The sequence below is a fragment of the Suncus etruscus genome, chromosome 6, assembly GCF_024139225.1.
Source record: "Suncus etruscus isolate mSunEtr1 chromosome 6, mSunEtr1.pri.cur, whole genome shotgun sequence".
NCBI classification, from domain to species: domain Eukaryota; kingdom Metazoa; phylum Chordata; class Mammalia; order Eulipotyphla; family Soricidae; genus Suncus; species Suncus etruscus.
Window position 1 is genome coordinate 53,128,480 of NC_064853.1, and position 22,542 is coordinate 53,151,021.

At 46.4% G+C, this 22,542-nt stretch overlaps 2 protein-coding genes and 1 non-coding gene across 3 annotated transcripts in view; 2 read left to right on the plus strand and 1 right to left on the minus strand.

Annotated features, from left to right (window-relative positions):
• MYOM3 (myomesin 3) overlaps window positions 1–6,721 on the plus strand; it is a 50,153-nt gene extending 43,432 nt beyond the window's left edge. The window contains exons 32-36 of the mRNA XM_049774640.1: window positions 1,231–1,394; window positions 1,614–1,650; window positions 1,982–2,004; window positions 3,912–3,967; window positions 6,461–6,721. Of these exons, the coding sequence (XP_049630597.1) occupies window positions 1,231–1,394; window positions 1,614–1,650; window positions 1,982–2,004; window positions 3,912–3,967; window positions 6,461–6,721 (541 nt within the window). The remainder of the gene's footprint in view (window positions 1–1,230; window positions 1,395–1,613; window positions 1,651–1,981; window positions 2,005–3,911; window positions 3,968–6,460) is intronic.
• A 1,134-nt stretch (window positions 6,722–7,855) lies between these two features.
• Window positions 7,856–7,958, plus strand: LOC126012302 (U6 spliceosomal RNA). Its single transcript, XR_007496820.1, has one exon. It is a non-coding gene; the product is annotated as a U6 spliceosomal RNA (small nuclear RNA).
• Window positions 7,959–11,241: 3,283 nt separating this feature from the next.
• Window positions 11,242–12,147, minus strand: LOC126011752 (carbonyl reductase [NADPH] 1-like). Its single transcript, XM_049775557.1, has one exon. The coding sequence runs from the start codon at window positions 12,145–12,147 to the stop codon at window positions 11,242–11,244; it is 906 nt and encodes a 301-aa protein (XP_049631514.1).
• Window positions 12,148–22,542: the final 10,395 nt, after the last annotated feature.

Sequence of the window (22,542 nt, forward strand, 5' to 3'; positions counted from 1 at the left end):
GAGTCGGAGAGATAGTACAGTAAGTAAGTCACTTACCTTGCATGCGGCCAACCTGGATTCTATCCCTCACCCAACATATGGCCCCCTGAGCACCGCCAGGAATGAGTAAGAGTAAGCTCTGAGCACTGCTAGGTGTGGTCCCCAAACCAAAAAAGTCAAACAAGAGGATAAGTCAGATGGGAATAGGAAGAGCAAGATATTAGAGAAGAGGGGCTGGGCGGTGGCGCTGGAGGTAAGGTGCCTGCCTTGCCTGCGCTAGCCTAGGATGGACCGTGGTTCGATCCCCCGGCGTCCCATATGGTCCCCCAAGAAGCCAGGAGCAACTTCTGAGCGCATAGCCAGGAGTAAACCCTGAGCGTCACAGGGTGTGGCCCAAAAACAAACAAAAAAAAAAAGATATTAGAGAAGATTCTCTTCTGCTCATCCCAGGCTCCTTCTCAGGACTTTTTCTCCCAGGGCTGAGCTGTTCTTTCTAACTTCACACTCTCACTTGCCTCCTGTCCTTGTGTAGCCTTTTCACCCCCACCCCCGCATTCCTGGAGATATGGGAGGATTTTTGTCTTGGCGAAGGGTACAGGAAGGAGGGACACCCTGAGAGTAGGGAGGTATGAATACTGTTAGCTACAAGGAAGGAGGAAAGGACACAGAGCCCTGGACACGCATACCTGCCCAAGACCAGAACTCTGGAGGGACATACAGTGAGACTCAGTCAAGGTGAAAGGCCGATGCTCACCAGTGCCCTTGGGGGGCATCCTGACTGCACATCTGGTGAGCATGATGTGTCCAGGACAGGGAGTTCTATTTCCTTCCCACCAGTGTCTGAGCCTAGACCAACACCTGACTGTCAACTCTGCTGCTCAGTACTCGGAACCCGGGTCAGGTGTTCCCAGGAGTAATATTTACACGAAACAGCAGAAGTGTACCTCATTTCTGAGAGAAATCCTAGGAAGGTGCAGAACCAGTAGGTCAAGGGGTGAGCAGTGGCTCCCAAGGGCAGTGCTGGCCACAGCCTCTGCGTGTGACCTCTTCCAAGTCCACCCTACAGAGTATGACACAGAACCAAAGTGAACTTTCCCTGGATAATGTAGCCATTGATGACCGGTGCAGGGGAGAAGTGTGAAGTCAGACCCACCTGTAGACAACCCAGGAGAGAACTTAGGGGCCTGGGTATTGCCCCTCCCAATGCCCTGACTCCAGTCACCATGGCTTTGGCCTTTGCCTCATGTTTAGAGAGAAGCGCCTGGAGAGTGGGGACCGGGTGAAGGCCGGCACCACCCTGAAAGAGATCTGGCTTCATATTCTGGACCCCAAAGACTCTGACAAGGGCAAGTATACCTTGGAGATTGCAGCCGGCAAGGAGAAACAGCAGCTCTCAGTGGACCTCTCAGGGCAAGGTAAGATTACGCCCCCACCCCAGTCTGCCTGGTTCAACGTCCACTTGTCTTTGAGGGAAACTTCCACCTCCCCCACACCCTTCAATCCTGACAATGCCCTGTGAGAATGTGTCAGGAGGGAGACGGAGGGATGAAGGATGAGGGGGCCAGAAGGACAACGAAGGGAATCTTGGTGTCCACTGTGATCACAGACTGGACAAACTCTCTTCCTTCCTACAGCTTTTGATGATGCAGTGGCCGAACACCAGCGACTGAAGTAAGTTTCTCTGCATGCAAGTGTGTGTGTGTGTGTGTGTGTGTGTGAGAGAGAGAGAGAGAGAGAGAGAGAGAGAGAGAGAGAGAGAGAGAGAGAGAGAGAGAGAGAGGTCTTCCTTCCAGGATATGGCAGGAACAATGCACATAGTGCTCCCCCCATGTCCTGATTACCTCACCTGTCCCTCCCCTGTCCCTCTTATCCCCTTCTCCCTTCCTCCTTCCTTTCTCATCCCTCCTCTTTCCTCCTCCCTCCTTTCCCCTTTTCCCCCTGAACCTCCTCTTCTACCCCTCCCTGGGCTGGACTGAGCCTTTTCCCCACTTCTGTTTTTCAGGGCTGCTGCCATCATTGAGAAGAGTGAGTGCCCTCATATTCTGGAGTTTTTCTGTCTAGGTTTGAGGGCACTTCCCCAGAGCACATGTCTCCATGCAGCTGCAGAAATCCTGGTACCTCTGGCAGGGTCAATGTGACTCTGGACTGTCACTGAGCAGCTCTCCCCAGTGAACTTGGGTGGTGGCAGTGTGAAGATAGGCCACAGGGGTAGGACCCAACAGACAGGGGCCTCTGTGAGGGCTCAGGAAGGGGTTTCACCAAACACAAGACAGAGCCCCAAATCTAGAAGGGGACACCTCACAGCTCATGCCCTTGAGCATTATCATGTATCCCCAGCTCCTGCCACACAGATCAGAAAAGGAGTGTCTGTGAGATGAGAGAGGGAGGAAGAGAGGGAAAGAGGGAGGGAGGGTGGGACAGAGGAAGGGAAGGAGGGAAGGAAAGAAGAAGAAAGGGAGGGAAGGAGGGAGAGAGGAAGGGAGAGAGAGGTTGGGAGAGAGAAAGGGAAGAAGGGAGGGAAGGAGGGAGAACTGCCTGGAGAAACACTGAGAACACTAAAACTGCTGGCTAGACCCTACAGTGGGAGCAGGTAGTTGGCCTGAAGTCACCAGGGTTCCTTGTGTATCCCTCGCAGGAGGCAGGATCGCCAGGCATGAGGGGCTCACAGTGCTATGCAGTAATAAGGAGCCCAGGCAGGGCCCCCTTGTCTGGAGGCTCAGAGAGCCCCTCAGCCTCCACCCACTTTGTGTAGAGCATGCCCAGTGTACCTGCCACAGGTGCAAGCTCTCCTTCCTGCTATGTATGAGAGTGCCCTGACTGAGGGATCAGGAGATCAAGGAAGCAAGTTGCAACTCTATGAAGGGTCTGGGACCCTCCCAACAGCTCCCAGACTTCCCCAGGCATGTAACATCCTGCCTCCATGGATAGATCCCATTCTGCTCTGGGTTCTTTATACACCACTATTCCATGATCTAAGATTCCCCACTCCCTCCCACCATGATCCCACAGCCTCACCTTCAGCCTGAGAGACATCTCTACTTCAGGGGTTTCAAACTCGAAGCCTGCGGGCCGTTTGCGGCCCTCCGTACATTTTGTGGCCCGCGGCCGGCCTTCAAATATCACAGTATTCATGATTATTTGCTTACCAAATAATCACAATAAAAATCGCATTAGTAAGAAAAAATCACATTAAACATTCGCATACCCCGAGCAGTTCCGTTTGGGGTATGCAAATGTTTAATGCGATTTTTTGCGATTTTTTTTCTTACTAATGCGATTTTTTATTGCGAATATTCGGTAAGCGAAATCCCTTATGCGGCCCTGCCTCACCCCGACTTTGCCTCCTGCGGCCCCCAGGTAAATTGAGTTTGAGACCCCTGCTCTACTTGATCTGTAACCACATTCTTCTCAAACCCAACCAGAGCAGCTTCCAGCTGACTTACATCCACTTTTCCTAGCATCTTCCTGCTTCCTGCACCTCTTGTGTGCTCTTGGGGGTTAAGTTACAGATCATCTCACTGATCTGCCTTCAAGTCCAGTGACAGGAGGTCATGTGACCCCCCTCCCCCAGCTTCTGTCTGTAAAGGCAAAGAAATGTGTAAAAAGGCCAGAGTGATAGTAGGGCAAGTAGAATGTTTGCTTTGCATGTGGCCGACCTGGGTTCGATCCCTGAAACTCCATATGGTCCCCCAAGCATTTTCAGAGTGATTCCTAAGTACAGAACCAGGAGTAACCCCTGGGCACCGCTGGGTATGACACCCCCCCAAAAAAATAAAAGAAACGTAAAAATATCTACTCAAAATGGTGATCACCAAAATAGAAGAAGTACTGCCTAAAAGGAAACTTCAACTCTGCAGAACCTGCTTCTGGGAAACAGCTTGCAAGAAAGCATTAGTCACTGGGTATTTGTTTTGTTTTGTTTTCCCTTCCAGATCGTGCCAAAGTGGTGAGGGGCCTGCCTGATGTGGCCACAATCATGGAGGATAAGGTATGGATGCCCCATCCCTGGCCAGCCAGAAGGCATATATGGCTCCCTTGAGTAGATAGTGAAGGCCATGAGACAGTGCAGCACTGTGGGACCTCACAGGGAAGGGCTCTGGCATATGCTGGCTGCAAGAATAAAGAAAAACCTTGAACCTAGTGTTCTCACAGCTCCACTCCTTCTCCCTAGGTGGCCCTGGACATCACAGATTTAAGTCTGTAAACCTCAGCTTTCATAGCAGTTAAACAAAAATGGTTCCTACACATACTTTTGAGGTTAAAATTAATCATCCTTGTCCTTGAAAATGTTTGCTAATGTTTTCATGGTGCTTACTCTCTCTGTGCCAAGCACTGCTACATCTGTATCACCTTGTTTACCTTTAAAGCAACCACATGTTGTAGAGTTTACAGATCACATACTATAGTGCTGAGGAGACAGGCCCAGAGAGGTTAGAGATTTACCTAAATGACACAGGCTTGCAAAGCAGACTACCAGGAAGCCCAGTTTCAGATTCTGATATTTAATCAGTGAATTATAGTGCTGTGCATAAAAGCTTGTTTAAGAACTTTCGATTCAAGGAGCCAGATATTACAGAGGGTAAGACACTTGCCTTGCAAGAGGCAGACCAAGGTTCTGTAGAATTACATATTAATTGTAGAGTCCTGGATGGTTGTGGATGGTGGTGAGGCCTTTCTTCTCCAGAGCCAGGCGCCTGCAAGCCCTTCCAGCCAACGGGTCTGTTGGTTCAGGGTAGCAGAGAGGAAAAGACTCACAGCCAGTCATGTTCAGGAGACATGAAGCTTTATTAATAATAGGCCACATATGTGGCTTCTATACTAACCTTTTAAGCAGGCTCCATAAGCTGCCCTGAATTTAGTCCTGAATCTGCCATCTCTCCTTGCTGCCTACTTCTGCTGAACCTTCTTGCTGAATCCCTCTGACTCTTCCCTGAATCCTCTTTCTGCCCCTGAGGCAACCCTTTTGATACCTTCCATAGACCCCTCCCAGAAGTGGGCCAGTGTGACCAACAGGTAATATTAGCATTTTGCCCTGGGAGGGGGTGACAGGTTCAATCCCAGTCAATCCATATGATCCCCGGAGCCCTACCAGGAGTAATTCCCAAGTGCAAAGCCAGAAGCCCTGGGCACTGCCACGTGTGGCTCCAAAACCAAATTTTCTATTTAAGGTCTGGGTGTGTAATTGAATGGAAGAATACTTGCCTTGCATGTGTGAGTCCCTGGGTTCAATCCCCAGCATCATAATGGAAAGAAATGACCATAATCATTTGAGTCAGAGAGAGCACAAATTGTTGAAATATACACTTTGCATGCAGGAAGTCCAAGTTCAATCCTGTCATTGTATGGTTCCCCCAAACACCACCAGGGTGTTTGGCTCTGGAAAAAGTTCCTGAGCACCACCATATGTGCCCCAAGAAAGCAGCAAGGGGGCCCGGAGAGATAGCACAGCGGCGTTTGCCATGCAAGCAGCCAATCCAGGACCAAAGGTGGTTGGTTCGAATCCCGGTGTCCCATATGGTCCCCCCGTGCCTGCCAGGAGCTATTTCTGAGCAGATAGCCAGGAGTAACCCCTGAGCACCATCGGGTGTGACCCAAAAACCAAAAAAAAAAAAAAAAAAAAAGAAAAAAAAGAAAGCAGCAAGGAAAAAGGAAACTTTAAATTTCTAAGTCTGTGTATAAAACAGTATGCCTTGGGTTCAGAGAGATAGTATGGAGTAGGGCATTTGCCTTGCATGCAGAAGGATGGAGTTTCGAATCCCGGCATCCCATAGGGTCCCCTGAGCCTGACAGGAGCTAAGAGCCAGATACCCTGAGCACTGCCTGGTATGACCCATAAAACCAAAAATGAACAAAAACAGTAAACCTTATTTGCATGACAAGCTCAAAATTCCTTATATGCAACAAAAAGCAGAAAAGCAAAGTTCAAGCTACTGGGACAGATTCAGAGATAATAATGGCCTAAAAATCTAACTGATATTTACATAGAAAAGTTAAAGATGGGCCGGAGAGATAGCACAGAGGGGTAGGACATTTGCACAAGGCTCCAATCCCTGCCATCCCATATGGACTCCCAAGCCTGCCAGGAGCGATTTCTGAGCACAGAGCTAGAAGTAATCCCTGAGTACTATCAGGTGTCCCTACCCTCCAAAAAAGCTAAAGATGTCTTTTCTTAAAATTATCCCTTTTGGGGTTACAATAAAAACACACATAATGCCTTAATCACAAAGAACAATTGGTGGGTCTGAAATGATAGTATAGGGGTAGGGCTCTTGCCTTGCATGTAGCCAACCCGGATTCGATTCCCCCAAGCACTGCCAGGAGTGATTCCTGAGCACAGGAGAAACTCGTGAGTACTGCTGGGTTGGCACAAAAACAAATAAAAATGAAGGAAACAGCTTTTACTGGAATTCTCTGGGGAAGTGAACAGGGAGGATTTTTACAAGGCAATGACAAAGTGTTCCCTTCCTGTGCATTCAAACAGACCTTGTGCTTAACCTGCGTCATCTCAGGAGACCCTGCCCCTGAGATCACATGGCTGAAGAATGAGCAACCTGTCCACTTCCTGGACCGATATCACATGGAAGTGAAGGGGTCAGAGGTCACTGTCACCATTGAGAAGGTCAACTCTGAAGACAGTGGGCGCTATGGCATCTTTGTCAAGAACAAGTATGGTTCAGAGACTGGCCAGGTCACCATTGGCGTTTTCAAGCATGGAGAGGAGCCCCAGGAGCTTAAGCTGTGAGAGACATGCTCAGGCATGGCCTGAGGCCTGGTCAGTGTGGAGCAGGAGGGCCAACCAGATCATAGGCTGCCCTGGGGTGGAGGAAGGAGCCAAATGCAAGTAGGACACAAAAGTGGGGCTAGAGAAGATGCACCAAAGTGGAAATGTGGAAACCTGGCCAAAGTTCTGAGGGGATCCATACAGATTTAGAATGAGAAACCTCCCTACAAGTATCCATTTTAGTGCAATAGTACAGTGGTTAGGGCATTTGTCTTGTACACAGCTGACCCAGGTTAGATTTCTGGCACCATATATAGGTCCCCTAAGCCTGCTAAGAGTGATTTTTTGGGTGGGGGAGGTTTGGGCCACCCAGTGACGCTCTGGGGTTACTCCTGTCTATGCACTCAGAAATTGCTCCTGGCTTAGGGGACCATATGGGATGCTGGGGATCGAATTGAGATCTGTCCTGGATCCAGCCCCTAGGAGTGATTTCTGAGTGCAAAGCAAGCACTGCTGGATATGGCCCCAAAATTAAAAAGCAAAATAAAATTCAGTTTCAACTCTCTTGAGAGTTTTTCAGGATTCCCTATTCATGAGGATTGTTTATGAAAACTCTCTCTAAATTCTATGCTAGTGGTTATCAACAAGGTGGCAATCTAGGCCCACCTTCCCTCCCTCAGGTACATTAGGCAATAACAAAACTGAAGGTGTCTCCTGACACTTAGTAGGGAAAGGCCAGTAATGCTACAAGATGCCCAGCTTCTCCCCACCACCACCACCACCATTGTCTGCAATGCCAAGCTGCTGAAACCTGCTCTCATCAGATAGATCACACTGGCCCTTGGTTAAGACACTCATTTTTTTCTTAATTTTTTAGGACACTGTAATTTGACTCACATAAGTTTCACAAACATTCATTTTAAGCCTAACCTGTACCCAGTAGAAAGTTGCTTTGGAAACACAAAGATGGAAAGTATACAGGCCCTGCCCTCTACCATGCAGAAGAGACATACCTACCTACAGATAAGTCCAGCACAAGGCAGATGATAAGGATTTAAAAGCAGGTCTCAATAAAATGCAAGAGTTGTCTCAATAGGGAGACAGAAGTTTGTGCTAATGGGAGAGGGTAGACTTTAAAAGACCTTTCCCTTGAGCTTGCTTTGGCAGCACATATACTAAAATTGGAATGAAACAGAGAAGATTAGCATGGCCTCTGTGCAAGGATGACATGAAAATTTGAAAAGCTTTGCATAAAAAATAAAATAAAACATCTTCCCCAGAGTAGCGGAATAGGTATTGGGCCCTGGCAGGGGTAATGAGGTTCAGAAAAGAAAAGGAAGAGAGAAGTAAAATTCCTTCCCCAGAGGCAGGTGGGGAGAGTGAGTGGAGGGAAACGGGTATGGAAGGGATACTAGGGACATTGGTGGCAAGAAATGTGCACTGTGCTGCAAATTGAAGTGTCTAAATGGAGAGGAAAAAAAAGAATAAAGAAAAAGAGAGAAAAAAGTATTCCAGAGACAGGAAAAAGAGAGGCATGGGGAGGTTGAGAAGGAAACATTGATGTTGGTGGCAGGAAATGTGCACCGGTGAAGGTTGTTATATATTGCATGACTGTAACTCAATCGTGAACTTTGTGGGGGGGAAAAAAACTGTATTATGAATAGCCTTGTAACCATGGTGTTTAAGTTAAAAAAGAAAGTTGGTGCTTATGGGAGAGGGTAGATTTTAAAACAATTTCCCCTAAGCGATAAGCTGTGCTATCACTCCAGCCCCCGGTTGCAACGTTTTTAAAAGAGAGTTGATGGTTATAAAGTTATAGACATTTGTTGCAAAAATGTTGATGACCCTGAGAATAAAATAAAAGATAAAATAAAACTCCCTATACACCCAGTATCAGGACATAACACTCGACTCTTAATTTCTGAAATGTTTTCTAAATTAAAGGATAAAATGAAGCACTTGCACAGCTACCACTGACATATCCAGCAGGATGGGTAACTGGCATGGCTCCATGGCTCACTTTTCAAGTTACAGGCATAGTCAATATACAATGGTATGCACTTGCTTCACACCATTGTAGGCTTAGGTGATCGTACAGTGGTTAGGGTGCTTGCCTTGCACGTGGCAGAACTAGGCTTAACCCACAGTACCTCATGTGATCCTCAAGAACTATCAAGAGTGATTCTGAGTGTAAAACCAGGAGTAAGCACTGAGCACTTCTGGGTCTGAACCGAAATAAACCAAAAAGAGAAGAAGCAGCCACTGGTAGCAGGTAACTCCCAGTGTCCTGACTGGGAACAGGAATATAGAACAGCGTAATGCTTGGAAGCCAACACACCAGGACTTACAGTCACATATTCACTGTGCAATCTTGTAAATTGCCTTTCCTTTCTCTGGGCCTCAGATGCTTAATTCTAAGACAATCCGTTGAAATGTGATTTTTTTAGGGCTGAAACAATAGCACCACTGTCAGGGCATATGGAGCTGACAAAGGATAGACCAGGGTTCAGTTCCCGGCATTCCATATGGTTCTCTGAGTCTCCCAGGAGAGATTTCTGAGCTCAGAGCCAGGAGTAACTCGAGTGCCGCCGGGTATGGCTCCAATACTAAAAAATTAAAAAAAAAAAGAAAAGAAAAAGAAAGAAATGCCATTTTGTAGAGAGCCCTTTTAGCTGACACAGATTTGATTTTGTTTTGTTTGGGGCGGCGACACCTGATGGCACTCAGGAGTTACTCTTGGCTCTGTACTCAAAAATGACTCCTGGCAAGCTCAGGGACCTTAAGGGATGCTGGGGATACAATCTGGTTTAGCAGTGTGCAAAGCAAAGTCCTACCTCCTGTGCTATTGCTCTAGCCCAACACAGATTTTTATTTATTTGTTTGTTTATTTATTTATTTATTTGGTTCTTGGGTCACACCCGGCAGTGCTCAGGGGTTACTCTTGGCTCTATGCTCAGAAATTGCTCCTTGCAGGCTCAGGGGACCATATAAAATGCCAGGTTTTGAACCACGATCCTTCTGAATGCAAGGCAAATGCCCTACCTCCATGCTATCTCTCCAGACCTAACACTGATATTTGGGGAGGGGGGGTCATACCCGGCAGTATTCAGGGGCTGGCTCTACGCTCAGAAATTGCTCCTGGCAGGCTCGGGGGGGGGGGGGGAGGCGGGGACCATATGGGATGCCGGGATTCGAACCACCATCCTTCTGAATGCAAGGCAAATGCCTTACCTCCATGCTCTCTCCAGCCCCTTCACTGAGATTTTTACTACTACTTCACAGAACTTGATTCTCCTTTACTTTTTTTTTCCTTGGGATGATGTGGTGAAGAAATCACCTTCCTCCCAACCAACTCTCCCACTCTGTATTTAGAATGTCAGAGAAGAGACTCAGCTTCCCTCCTACGTCAACGAAAAAGCCAGTGACATAGCACCTTCCCTTCTCCTTCCTGCAATCACCCCCACACAGGAAGTCAGGGAGAGGTTCTGATAATGTGTGACTTACAGAGCATAATGTTCAGGTGGTTATGGGGCATCTCAGTCAGGAAAAGCACTTTATATGTTATTCTTTCTACAGACATGACTGCTAAGAGCACAAAGGTGAATGGCACAGTTGGAATGAAAACAAGTGTCCGATGGGATCAGAGTGATAGCACATTGGTAGGGTACTTATCTTGTATGCTGCAGACCCTGATTCAATCCCCAGCATCTCCGTAGTCTCCTGAGACCACCAGAATTTATTCCTGAGTGCAAAGCCAGTAGTAACCCCTGACCATCATTGGGTATAGCCCAAAAATAAAACAAGACAAAACAAAACAACATAAAGGGCCCCAGAGTCCTCTTGAAAAGATTTCTGCTCTGTCTGCTACCTCTGAGCAGCTGTGTAGTTTCCCAGAACCTAGAACTCAATGGAGAACCATGCCAAAATTTTCAATAACACTTGAGAATTGAGTAAGCAAATCAGTGAGTGGATGGGTAAATGAAGATGGTTTCTACATCCTGTTGTCTAAAAGAGCAAAACATTCTCCATAGGAGCTGTAAGAGATGGGGTCCGGAGATCAGCAAACAATAAATTTACTTTTTGAGGTTTTAAAATAAACTTTATTGGTGACAAAAATTTACATTAAAATTCAAAAATTATTAAGGCCCCATAATTTAGTCATTCATATTTGAGTTTCAAGTGTACAATGTCCCAACATCACCTCATATCATTATTGACTTTCCTTCATTAATGTTCCCAAGTTCCATACCCACCCCCGCAAACAACTTGCCTATTAGATAATAATATTTTCCCATTCCTTATAGCAGACTCATTATTTCTGGTTCTTGATTTCTGTTTCGTTTTTGTTGCCTTCTGTGACAAGTAAGAGAGAAATAAGCAGGAGCGAGTGAAATCGGTGGTGATGTGAATCATGGTCTGCCTGTGGAAGACACAAAAGAAGATAGATTAATAAATTTTACAAACAAGCTCAGTTTGCAAAAACAGCTGATAGGTGTATGAATGAGTATTCCAGGCAGCTCTACCTTTTCCAGTGGTTTCGATCAGATCCAGTGGATTTTCCAGGGTAAATTATTTAAATCATCAGTCTTCTTGAGGCCTAAACATTTCTTCACCCAATCTTCAGTATTACGCTCTATCACGAATTGCCCATGAGGGCCCTTCGCATCTGGGGGCAGGAGAGCCAAATGCAATAGAATCTTTATTCCTTCTTCTGGGCTCTTGTAGCCTTTGGGCCCACCCATGTCGGTTTTCACCCAGCCGGGGCAGCAGGCGTTGAGAAGGATCCCATCCCCTTTCCTCTGCTCGTTGAGCTTCCTGGCCAGGATGCTGGACAGCACCGCGATGCCGATCTTGGACATGCCATAGGTGGGCGTCAGCCAGCCGTCTAAGGAATAAACCTCATTCTTCACATCTTCCACAAACTTGTTCATGAGCTCCACCAGCTCCTCCTCGGTGATGGTGTCGCTTTTAAACTTCTGCTGCAGTTCTGGGCTGCATTCCTTTAAAACTCGGAGGCCGTCTGTGCTGGACAGATTCACCACTCTGCCTCCAGGTCTCACGAGGGGCAGCAGCTCCGTGCAGACATTTCTGGTGCCGTGAAAGTTTGTTTTCACAGTCATCTCAGCTTCATCAGGAAATGACAAGTTGGGACTACTATTACACAGATAGACGCCCGCGTTGTTCACTAGCACATCGATCCCCCCGTATTCCTGGAGCAGGAAATCGCGCAGTGCTCGGATGCTCTGCAGGTCGTCGACGTCCAGTTGGTGGAAGCGGGGACTCAGGCCCTCGGCCTGCAGCTGCTGTACAGCCGCCTGGCCCCGGCCTGTATCCCTCGCTGTGAGCATCACATCCCCGGAGAACTGCCGGCACAGCTCCCGCACCAGGTTGAAGCCCAGGCCCCTGTTGGCCCCGGTCACCAGCGCCACAAGTTTGTTGGACGGCATAGTGCAGCCTGAAGGGTCTGTGGACTCACCCAGGTCACTTGTCAAATTTATCTAAAATTCTCTGACCAGCATCTCTTATTGATCCTGATGACGCATGATGGGAGGAGCATCCCTATTGGTGGACAGTGGGTTTCTAAAACAGCTCAAAAGCCATCGTAATGTTGGAGATAAGGTGAGCTACAGAATGAGGTGACAGGCTAGTTGTGGAGTAGGAGCTGTGACGCAAACAGATGGTTTCTCTTTGTCCTATCTCCCTCATAAATCCTCAAAGGAGAGGCCTTCTTCCAGAGTCCCTATCACCAGCATTTATATTGCTCTCTTGACCCTACTCCCACATCAAAGAGCCCAAGGCTGGGTCAGCTTTTCCACTCTGGTCTTATTTACAGAGACTGTGGACAGAGTAATCCCAAAGATGGGACAGAGGGGAAGAAGGTCCCAGAGACTGCTTTCTTTCTCTGTTCCACTTAATCCCAGTGAAACCTCAAGTACCATTCAAGTGGTAGAGAAAACTTTGTCAAAGGATGTTATGATACAAAATAAATAAATAAATAAATAAATAGTTGGTCTTTCAGCCAGTTCCTTGACACAAGCATCCTAGAACTCTTAGCTCCAGAGCATCAACATTACCTGACTGAACTTCACTGACGCTGAGGTTAACTCTCCAAATAATTGAAAATAAAAACACAAAACATAAAAGGTGGAAATGTTGATGAATGGCAGTTGTCCTGAGACGTGCCCTTGAATAACCCTACAGTAATGACAGTTGACCCTGGACACGACCTCTTGGACGTGCCTTCTTGTCATGATAGTAACCAGAGCAGCGCCTGTTGGCCTGGCGGGGAGGGGCAGAGATAAAGCATCAGAGAGATGCTGCCTGCTTTTCATATATTTCTTTCCTTTTCTTTTTTGAACCTGGGCCTCCCCCAGCCACTTCTGGCCAGTGAATTTCCATCTATCTGTCCCTCTCTTTCAGAAACCCTGGGGCAGAAGTGGCAGGCCTCAGACTCTAAGAAGAATAAAAAGTATACTTGGTTTCTACTTCTCTCCTCTCTCTGTTCTGAGCCAGTGGTCACTACATGTTGGTGTCCCTTGATGGGCATGAGACCCCAGCCAGCAACTGGGCCACACCTGAGTCTTGCACCACCAGGTCCTGGCAGCCTTGGACCTCTGCAGAGTGCAGCCCTGCAGCCCTGGTAGCCTTGGGCCCTTGCAGCCATGCAGCAGCTGAGCAATAGACAGACTTGCAGTTTACTGCAGTAATCTGCTAGATAAGGATGACTTTATTTTTTTGGGGGGTGAGGGTCACATCCTGCAGCCCTCAGGGTCACTCCTGGCTCAGAAATCACTCCTGGCAGGCTCAGGGGACCATATGGGATGCCGGGATTCAAACCACCAATCTTCTGCAAGCAAGGCAAACATCCTTACCTCCATGCTATCTCTCTGGTCCCAAGGATGACTTTCTACACAGGATTCTCCAAAACCTTCAGAGGACCTCCCAGCATGCTGTGCAGCCAGGTAGGGCATGAAATAGAGGATAACCAGCCATTAAGTGATAAATTCCCATAATCCTATCACTCCCCTTTGCTCCCCACACCGGGTTCTGCCTCTTGTCACATACCAAGCCTGGGTGCAATCCTTGGCCTAAGGCATTAAGGAACAGGAAGCCAGAGTCCTGCTGGGAAGCTGGAAGTGAGCAACCTATGTAATCATTAACCTCTGCCCATTCAACCTCAAACCCAGCTCTAGTCAAAATGCTTTCTTTTCTTCCTTTATTTTGTTTTGTTTTGTTTTGTTTGGGGGCCACACCCAGAGGTGCTCAGGGGTTACATCAGGTTCTGCACTCAGAAGTCACTCCTGGCACCATATGGGATGCCGAGGATCAAACCCCAGTCGGTCAAGCGCAAGGCAAACACCCTACCACTATGCTACCACTCTGGCCCCTCAAAATGCTTTCAATGACTGAAAATCTTCAGATCACTTCCTCCAAGTTGGGTGACATTTTTATGCCAAGAATACTTCAGAAGCAACCTTGTCCAGATATCTCTAGATCCAGGAAGCCAGATAGTTTATTTTCAGCATTTGGGCAAAGTATAAATCTTGTGCTGGAGAGATTTCAGTGAAGAGTATCTGGATCAAGAGCAAAATAAATTGCATAGACTGTTCGGAATGTGCCTCATCATCTCCTGGGCCTCCCAGAAATCCCTGGGCCAAGGCAGATTTTATTTTACTTCCTGAACTTGCAGATCTAAAGAGAAAAGGGGCCACACAAAAGCCTTTTCATTCCAATTGTAGAAATTGTTCAGAGTGAAATTAGTCTTTGAGTTTGCTTTAAAAATATGTAAAAAGTGGGCCAAAGAGATAGCATGGATGTAAGGTGTTTGCCTTGCATGCAGAAGGACAGTAGTTTGAATCCCGGCATCCCAAATGGTCCCCCAAGCCTGCCAGGAGCGATTTCTGAGCGTAGATCCAGGAGGAACCCCTGAGTGCAGCAGGGTGTGACCCCAAAAAAACAAACAAACGTATATAAAAAGGGGGGGTGGAGAGATAGCATGGAGGTAGGGCATTGCCTTGCATGCAGGACAGTGGTTCTAATCCCAGCATCCCACATGGTCCCCAGAGCCTGCCAGGAGCGATTTCTGAGTGTAGAGTCAGGAGTAACCCCTGGGAGCTGCTGGGTGTGACCAAAAACCAAAATAATAAATAATAATAATAATAATAATATATTGGCAATTCTTAAGATGGGAGATTAAGGGGCTGGGAAGGTGGCGCTAGAGCTAAGGTGTCTGCCTTACAAGCACTAGCCAAGGAACGGACCGCGGTTCGATCCCCCGGCGTCCCATATGGTCCCCCCAAGCCAGGGGCGATTTCTGAGCACATAGCCAGGAGTAACCCCTGAGCGTCAAACGGGTGTGGCCCAAAAACCAAAAAAAAAAAAAAAAAAAAAAAGATGGGAGATTAATATGTGAGGGTTCATACTAATATTTTGCATGTGCTTGAACTTTTTCCATATCATGTACTTTTAAACCCTATGAAAACAAACCCTTAGCTGTCTTTTCATCTGGAATTGGACTCATCATGTATTCAGTAGTCAAGAACAGTAAATAGGGACCAAGTGATAGCACAGCCATAGGACATTTACCTCGTATATGGCCAACCCCAAACCAGTTTTCAGGCCAGCATCGCCTGGTGTGGCCCAAAAACCCAAAACCCACTCCACCCCCGCAAAAAAAAAAGGACAGTAAATATAGGCAAGTGAGTATAGAGTTCCTCTCTTTTTTTGTTTTTGTTTTTGAGCCACACCCTATTGTGCTCAGGGATTACTCCTGGGTCTGCACTCAGAAGTCACACCTGGCAGGCTTGGGAAACCATATGGGATGCCCGAATTGAATCTGGGTCTGTCCTGGGTCTGCCATGTAGAAGGCAAATGCCCTACCCGCTGTGCTATTGCTCCAGCCCCTAGAGTTTCCTCTCTTACAAGCACCTTATATCATCTGTTATTTTTCCAATCACCTTAATTAAAATGAATGGCAATATAGATGCCCACAGTAAAGAATTATTCTGTATTGGAGGTAGTTTGAAAAAACTATGACACATAACAAGTAATTTGTTGGCTCTGTGTCCATTCAGCACAACCTTTAACTGCTTAGACGTGACAGGACCATAAAATTCAAGCCTCATGCTTGATTTTGTTTAGTATGTGACATAACTGGATTATTTATCCTTTTGCATTTCTTGCAAAGGGAAGACTTTGGTGAGAATTTGAGGAAGGCAGCCTGCAAATTATGAGCACTGTATCCCCGAGAAGCAAAACCAGGGACAAGATTTCCACCTCCCTTATTCCCATCAGTGTCTAGAGAGGTGGGATATGACCATTTACCGAGGAATATATTTGGGTCAGTCCAGTCCAAAGACTCTCATAGTTCCTTTTGTACATGTCTGAAGGGTGGGCTGATATGACAGTGAGCCAACTACCTCACAAAGGACTTGGGGAGAGGTTTTGTTTTAAGTAGCATTTGTTGTATTATTTTAACTGACAGAAGTTTTAAATAGTTGTGGGAATAAATGGACAAGGCAAAATGCTTTATATATACTTTTTTTTTTGTGGTTTTTGGGTCACACCTGGCAGTGCTCAGGGGTTATTCCTGGCTCCATGCTCAGAAATTGCTCCTGGCAGGCACAGGGGACCATATGGGACGCTGAGATTCGAACCGATGACCTTCTGCATGAAAGGCAAATGCCTTACCTCCATGCTATCTCTCCAGCCCCTATATATACTTTTTTTTTTAAATTTTTTTGGGGGTCACCCCAGTGGCACTCAGAGGTTACTTCTGGCTCTGTGCTCAGATTTATTCCTGGCAGGCTCAGGGGAGCATATGGGATGCCGGGATTTGAACCACCGTCCTTCTGCATGTAAGGCAAATGCCTTACCTCTATGCTATCTCTTTGGCCCCGTTTCTCACCATTTGTAACACTGGATTGGACATCTTAGTTTACAAACCTTTGCCATATCTCATATCTTTTAAAAGTTCTTGAGGATAAGGCCAGAGAGATAGCACAGCAGTAGAACGTTTGCCTTGCAAGCAGCCGACCCAGGACCAATGGTGGTTCAAATCCCGGCATCCCATACAGTCCCCCGTGCCTGCCAGGAATGATTTCTGAGCACAGAGTCAGGAGTAAGTGCCACCAGTGACCTCCCAAAAACTTTAAAAAAAAAAGAAGTTCTTGAGAATATTTAACTACAGGGCTAAAAACTCTGGGGCTTTTTTTTTTCATAAGGGGTTTAGGCCAAGCACCCCCATACCCATCCTGCCACTGGAAAACCCAGCAACTCCTTCCTCAGCAACCATCTTCCCAACAGAAAACAGCCCAGCTTCTCCACCAACTTCCAGAAGAAAATAGTGGCCACTTATACTTCCCAGGAAACCCGATCCAGACTGATACCTCTGTGGCATTCTCAGAAGGGGAGGAGACAGGTTCCCCTTCCTCGATGAAACACAGTAGTCTAGCGCCATACCCTACACCCTCCAAAAGAAATGGCTCAGTTTTACAACTTAACCTTCTCAAACTTCCAAGCCATCAAATTGCTTTAAATCTATAAATCCTGAACTCCACAGCCACATGATAATTCAATATTTTTTTGTTTTGTTTTGTTTTTTTGGGCCACACCCGGTAACACTCAGGGGTTACTCATGGCTATGCACTCAGAAGTCACTCCTGGCTTGGGGGACCATATGGGACGCCGGGGGATTGAACCACGGTCCATCCTAGGCTAGTGCAGGCAAGGCAGGCACCTTACCTCTAGCGCCACCGCCCGGCCCCGATAATTCAATATTTTATTGTAGAGAAGCCCATTAGTATTACAGAAAATCTGATGGGAAAGGTACATAGTAATCTACCAAATCAGTGAGCTGAAACAGTAATACGGAAGACTCAACTAGCATAAGCCACAGCCCAATAAATCCTTAGATTCTGTGGGATCCTGGGTTCTGAACAAGGAGGGACGCTATTTTGTAAAGGCCACTTATTAGGCTTCTCTTAGATTCTGAGCAGGGAGAGACGCCATTTTTTAAGAACCACATGGTGTAAGACACTTGTTAGGTTTCCTCAAACCCATTTCCATTAACACTGCCCAAGCTACCTGGCCAAACCAGGTATTCTATCAGGAAGGACACAAAGGAACAGTAGGAAGGTACTCCTAGACAATAGCCAATCACTTTAAAAATCACCAAAAAGCTAGAGCCTCTCTATATTCCTTTCCTATGTAACAATCCTCTTCATGAGTGGGGTTCATATCCTTCTAGAGATGACCCTGATCAGTCAGTTTGGGGGCTGTTAGCAGACAGTTTAAAGTATTCAGCTTTATGGGTGAATGGTGGCACAAGCGGTGGGCCATTTGCCTTGCATGTGCTAGCCTAGGATGGACCACAGTTCAATCCTCCAGCGTCCCATATGGTCCCCCAAGCCAGAAGCAATTTCTGAGCACATAGCCAGGAGTAACCCCTGGGCATCACCAAAAAAAAACTTAAAGTGTTCAGCTTTTCTCCAATTGTGTGGTCTCATCCTTCGGCTCTGGACCCTAACAATATGGACTTTAAAGTATGGAAAGATAGAACAATCATTTCAAATTGACCCTTATTAATAATTTCAATTGCCTTTGAAGTAAATTTGTGTGTGCATGGAGGCAGATTAGGGTAGTGGGTGGAAAATTAAGGGCACCAGGGACAGGAAAGTCACACTGGTGATGAGATTTGGTATTTGAACAATTAATGCCCAAAACAACTGTATTACTAATAAATAGGCAAATCACAGTGTTATAATAAAAATTAAGGGATGGGTGTTTGCTGTGCAAGTGGCTAATCCAAGTTCAATCCCTGGCATCCCATATGTCTCCCCAGCATCACCAGGAGTGATTTCTGAGTTCAGACCCAGAAGTAACCCCTGAGTACCATATTTGTGGTCCTAAAATAACAATTGTAATAGTTGGATAATCTCTCTGCCTATTTAGCTTCTGTATTTCACTTGACAATGGTCCCTGATCCCTTTGTCATGATTCTATGAGACTTTAGTTTATTTAGGGACCTTTGTTGGTTCACATCTTTTTGTTTGCTTTCTTCATTGTGGGTTTTTTGGGGTGGATACATCTGGTGATGATCAAGGTTTACTCATGGCTCTGCACTAAGGAATCACTACTGGCCATGCTCAGGAGACCATATGGGATACTGAGAATTGAACCTGGACAGTTGCATGCAAGGCAAGTACATTCCCCATTGTACTATCTCTCCAGCACCTGTTGGTTCACACATTAGAGTTTTAGAATTTTCATTTGTTATTTTTTAATAGTTTTGATATTTCACTTGAGATTTCCCTTTTTCTGTTTTGTTTTGTTGTGTTGTGTTTTTTTGTTTTTTGTTTCTTGGGGAGTTTTTTTCTTTTTGGTCACACCCGGCATCTCTCAGCGGTTACTCCTGGTTCTGCACTCAGAAATCGCCCCTGGCAGGTGGGGGGGTGGGGGCAACATATGGTATGTCAGGATTCAAACCACTGTCCTTCTGCATGCAAGGCAAACACCCTACCTCCACGCTATCTCTCTGGCCCCAAGATCTCCCATAATTTTTATTACAAACATATGTTCCTGGGGGGGCAGGGCGATAATGATAGCACAGTGAGTAGGATGTTTGTCTTGCACTCAGCTGACCAGGTTTGATCCCCTGTATCCCTTATGGTCCCATGAGCCTGCTGGGAGTGATTTCTGAGCACAGAGACAGTAGTAAATCCTGAGCGCCACAGCCACTGCCGGGAATGGCCCCAACCCCCTCTCCCAAAACCCACAAATATATGTTCCTTATAGCAAAGAATGTACCTCTAATAACTGCTTTAAAATATTATTGGAGGGCCGGGCGGTGGCGCTGGAGGTAAGGTGCCTGCCTTGCCTGCGCTAGCCTAGGACGGACCGCGGTTCGATCCCCCGGTGTCCCATATGGTCCCCCAAGAAGCCAGGAGCAACTTCTGAGCGCATAGCCAGGAGTAACCCCTGAGCGGCACAGGGTGTGGCCCAAAAACCAAAAAAAAAAAAAAAAATATTATTGGAGGGGGGAGAGATAGCATGGAGGTAAGGCGTTTGCCTTGTGTGCAGAAGGTCGGTGGTTCGAATCCCGGCATCCCATGTGGTAATCTGAGCCTGCCAGGAGCGACTTCTGAGCATAGAGCCAGGAGTAACCCCTGAGCGCTGCCAGGTCTGACCCCCCCAATATATATATAATCTGGGGGGCCGGAGTGATAGCATAGTTGTAGGGAGTTTGCCTTGCCAACCCAGAATGGACCCCAGTTCGATTCCCAGCATCCCATATAGTCCCCTGAGCCTGCCAGGAGCCATTTCTGAGCACAGAGCCAGGAGTAACTCCTGTGCACCACCGGGTGTGACCCATTACAAAAATAAAAATAAAAAAATAAATATTATTTGTACCCAGAGAGATAGTATCATGGGTAAGGGGCGTGCTTAGTATGCTGCCAATCAGGGTTCCATCCCCAGCATCCCATCTGGTCCCTGAGTACTGAGCAAGGAGTAAGCTCAGAGCCTTGTTGGGGATGGCCCCAAAGCAAAAATAAACAAAAAGAACCAGAAGAAGCACTTTAAGTTTTGTTTGATTTTTTTTCCCTAAAAAAATAAATTCAGGGTTGGGATGTGACTCGGTGGTAAACTACAAGTCTTGCTTGTGGGTGATGTTCCTAGTAAAAAATTTGGGGGGCAATAAAACTAAGAAGAAATTGCCTAGCCCTCAAGTAGACCTTAAGATGCAAATTCTGAGTTCTCTCTCTCTCTCTCTCTCTCTCTCTCTCTCTCTCTCTCTCTCTCTCTCTCTCTCTCTCTCTCTCTCTCTCTCTCTCTCTATCTCTCTCTCTCTCCACTCTCTCACCCCTCCCTCATATTTTTAAAAATAACAATAACTTCATATTTCATCTCCTCCTGAAATTCTTTTCTGTGAAGGAGGGTGACTTTCCTGGAACACCTGTGTCAAGATTAGGACCGACTCCCTTTTCCCGCAAGGGAGTCCCTTTCCCAGCTAGGGAGAACTAGTTCCCCTGCAATTCACATCAAATGACTGATTTTTATCAGTCTGACCCACACCCAGGTGCTTCCCCAAGTGGCCAAAATGGGTCAAGTAGCAAAGTAGAAGCATTGTTTTCTTAGGCTACCTCCCTCACTCCCTCTTCATCAAAATTATCCACCAACACATGCATGACACCTGGGTTTGAGCCCCAGTATTGGGGAAAAAAATAAAAAGACAATTTCAGCTAAAACTATACCACAAGGTGTTTGAAGCTAATAAATTATTCCAAGCTAATAAACATATCAAAATTCTAACATGTAAATTAATCTGAGCTATACCACCTAGTCAGAAGAAACATAATAAACTTTATTTTCTCTTACAATTAAACAAAATAGGGGTAAGAAGAGATTGTATAGCAGGTAGGGCACTCAACCTGGGTTTGCTCCCTGGCCCCAAATATGGTCTGAGCATTGCCAGGAGTGATCCTGAGCACAGAGCCAGAAGTAAACACTAAGCACCAATGGGTATAGCTCAAAAAAAAAGAAGAAGAAAGGGGGGAGGAGGAAGAGAAGGAGGAGGAGGAGGAAGAAGAAGAAAAGAAGGAGAAAGAGGAGGAGGAAGAGAAGTAAGAGAAGGAGGAGGACTGGGAGGGGGAGGAGATGGAGGAGGAAGAGAAGAAAAGCAAAATAAACTTATATACAGGGGTAGGGGGCCGAAGATAGAGGTTAAGATTTTTGCCTTGCACGTGGCTGACCCAGGATGGATCTGGGTTCAATTCCCGGCTTCCAAAACCCTGAATGCCTCCGGGTATGGCCCCCCCAAAAAACTTACATATAATGAATTTTCTGCCAAGATTTTAGGAAGAGTTTTTGTAGAATCTTATCCACAGCAATACACAACTATTCCACTTGTCTCTTACCACTGTCTTCCACTTATAGCCCAGGTTGGTAGATTTCCTTTGAAAACCAACAAAGGAAAATTTCTTCACATTCATTCTGGGAAAGACTTGACCTTGTTCGTCTGATCTCATAAAAGCTCCAGGGGCTTTTATGGTGCAGGCACTGTAACAAAGCACAAATTCAACAGAGTAAACTTTAAAGATCACATTGGCCTTATTAAACAATGCATGAATGAGAAGCATTCTATCTAGCAGATAGACAGGAATTCCAAAGAGCAACAAAGTGAAACTTTTTATAGGTAGCATGAACAAGAAAGTTAGACTAGCAAAGAGCTATTGTTCATGAGAAGGTCACCTTTCTTTAGGGGACCACAGAGAGTCTATCAGGCATATGAACTCACTAATATTTAGCTCATTGATTAGTTTAATAGAACATTTTGAGGAGAAACTGAAAATTTAGTTAAGAATCAAGTCTTGAGGCAGGAATGATCATACAGCAGGTAGGGCTCTCATCTTTCTGTGATCCTGAGTCGCCCCCCCCACTTCACCCCCAACATCCCAAATGGTCCCCTTAGCCTGCCAAGAATGATTCCTGAGCTCAGAGCCAAAAGCAAGCACTGAGCACCTCTGGGTTTAGCCAAAACACACACACATACACACACACACACACACATACACACACACACGGGTTTTGTTTTTGGCCTGTACCAGGCAATGTTCAGCTTACTTTTGGTTCTGCACCCAGGAATTACTACTAGTGGTGCTCAGAGACTATATGGGATGCCAGGGATTAAACCTGGGTTAGCTACATGCAAAACAAGCGCCCTACATACTATCGCTCTGACTCGAGTCTTGGTTTTTTTTTTTTTTTTGGCCACACCCGGCGTTGCTCAGGGGTTACTCCTGGCTGTCTGCTCAGAAATAGCTCCTGGCAGGCACGGGGGACCA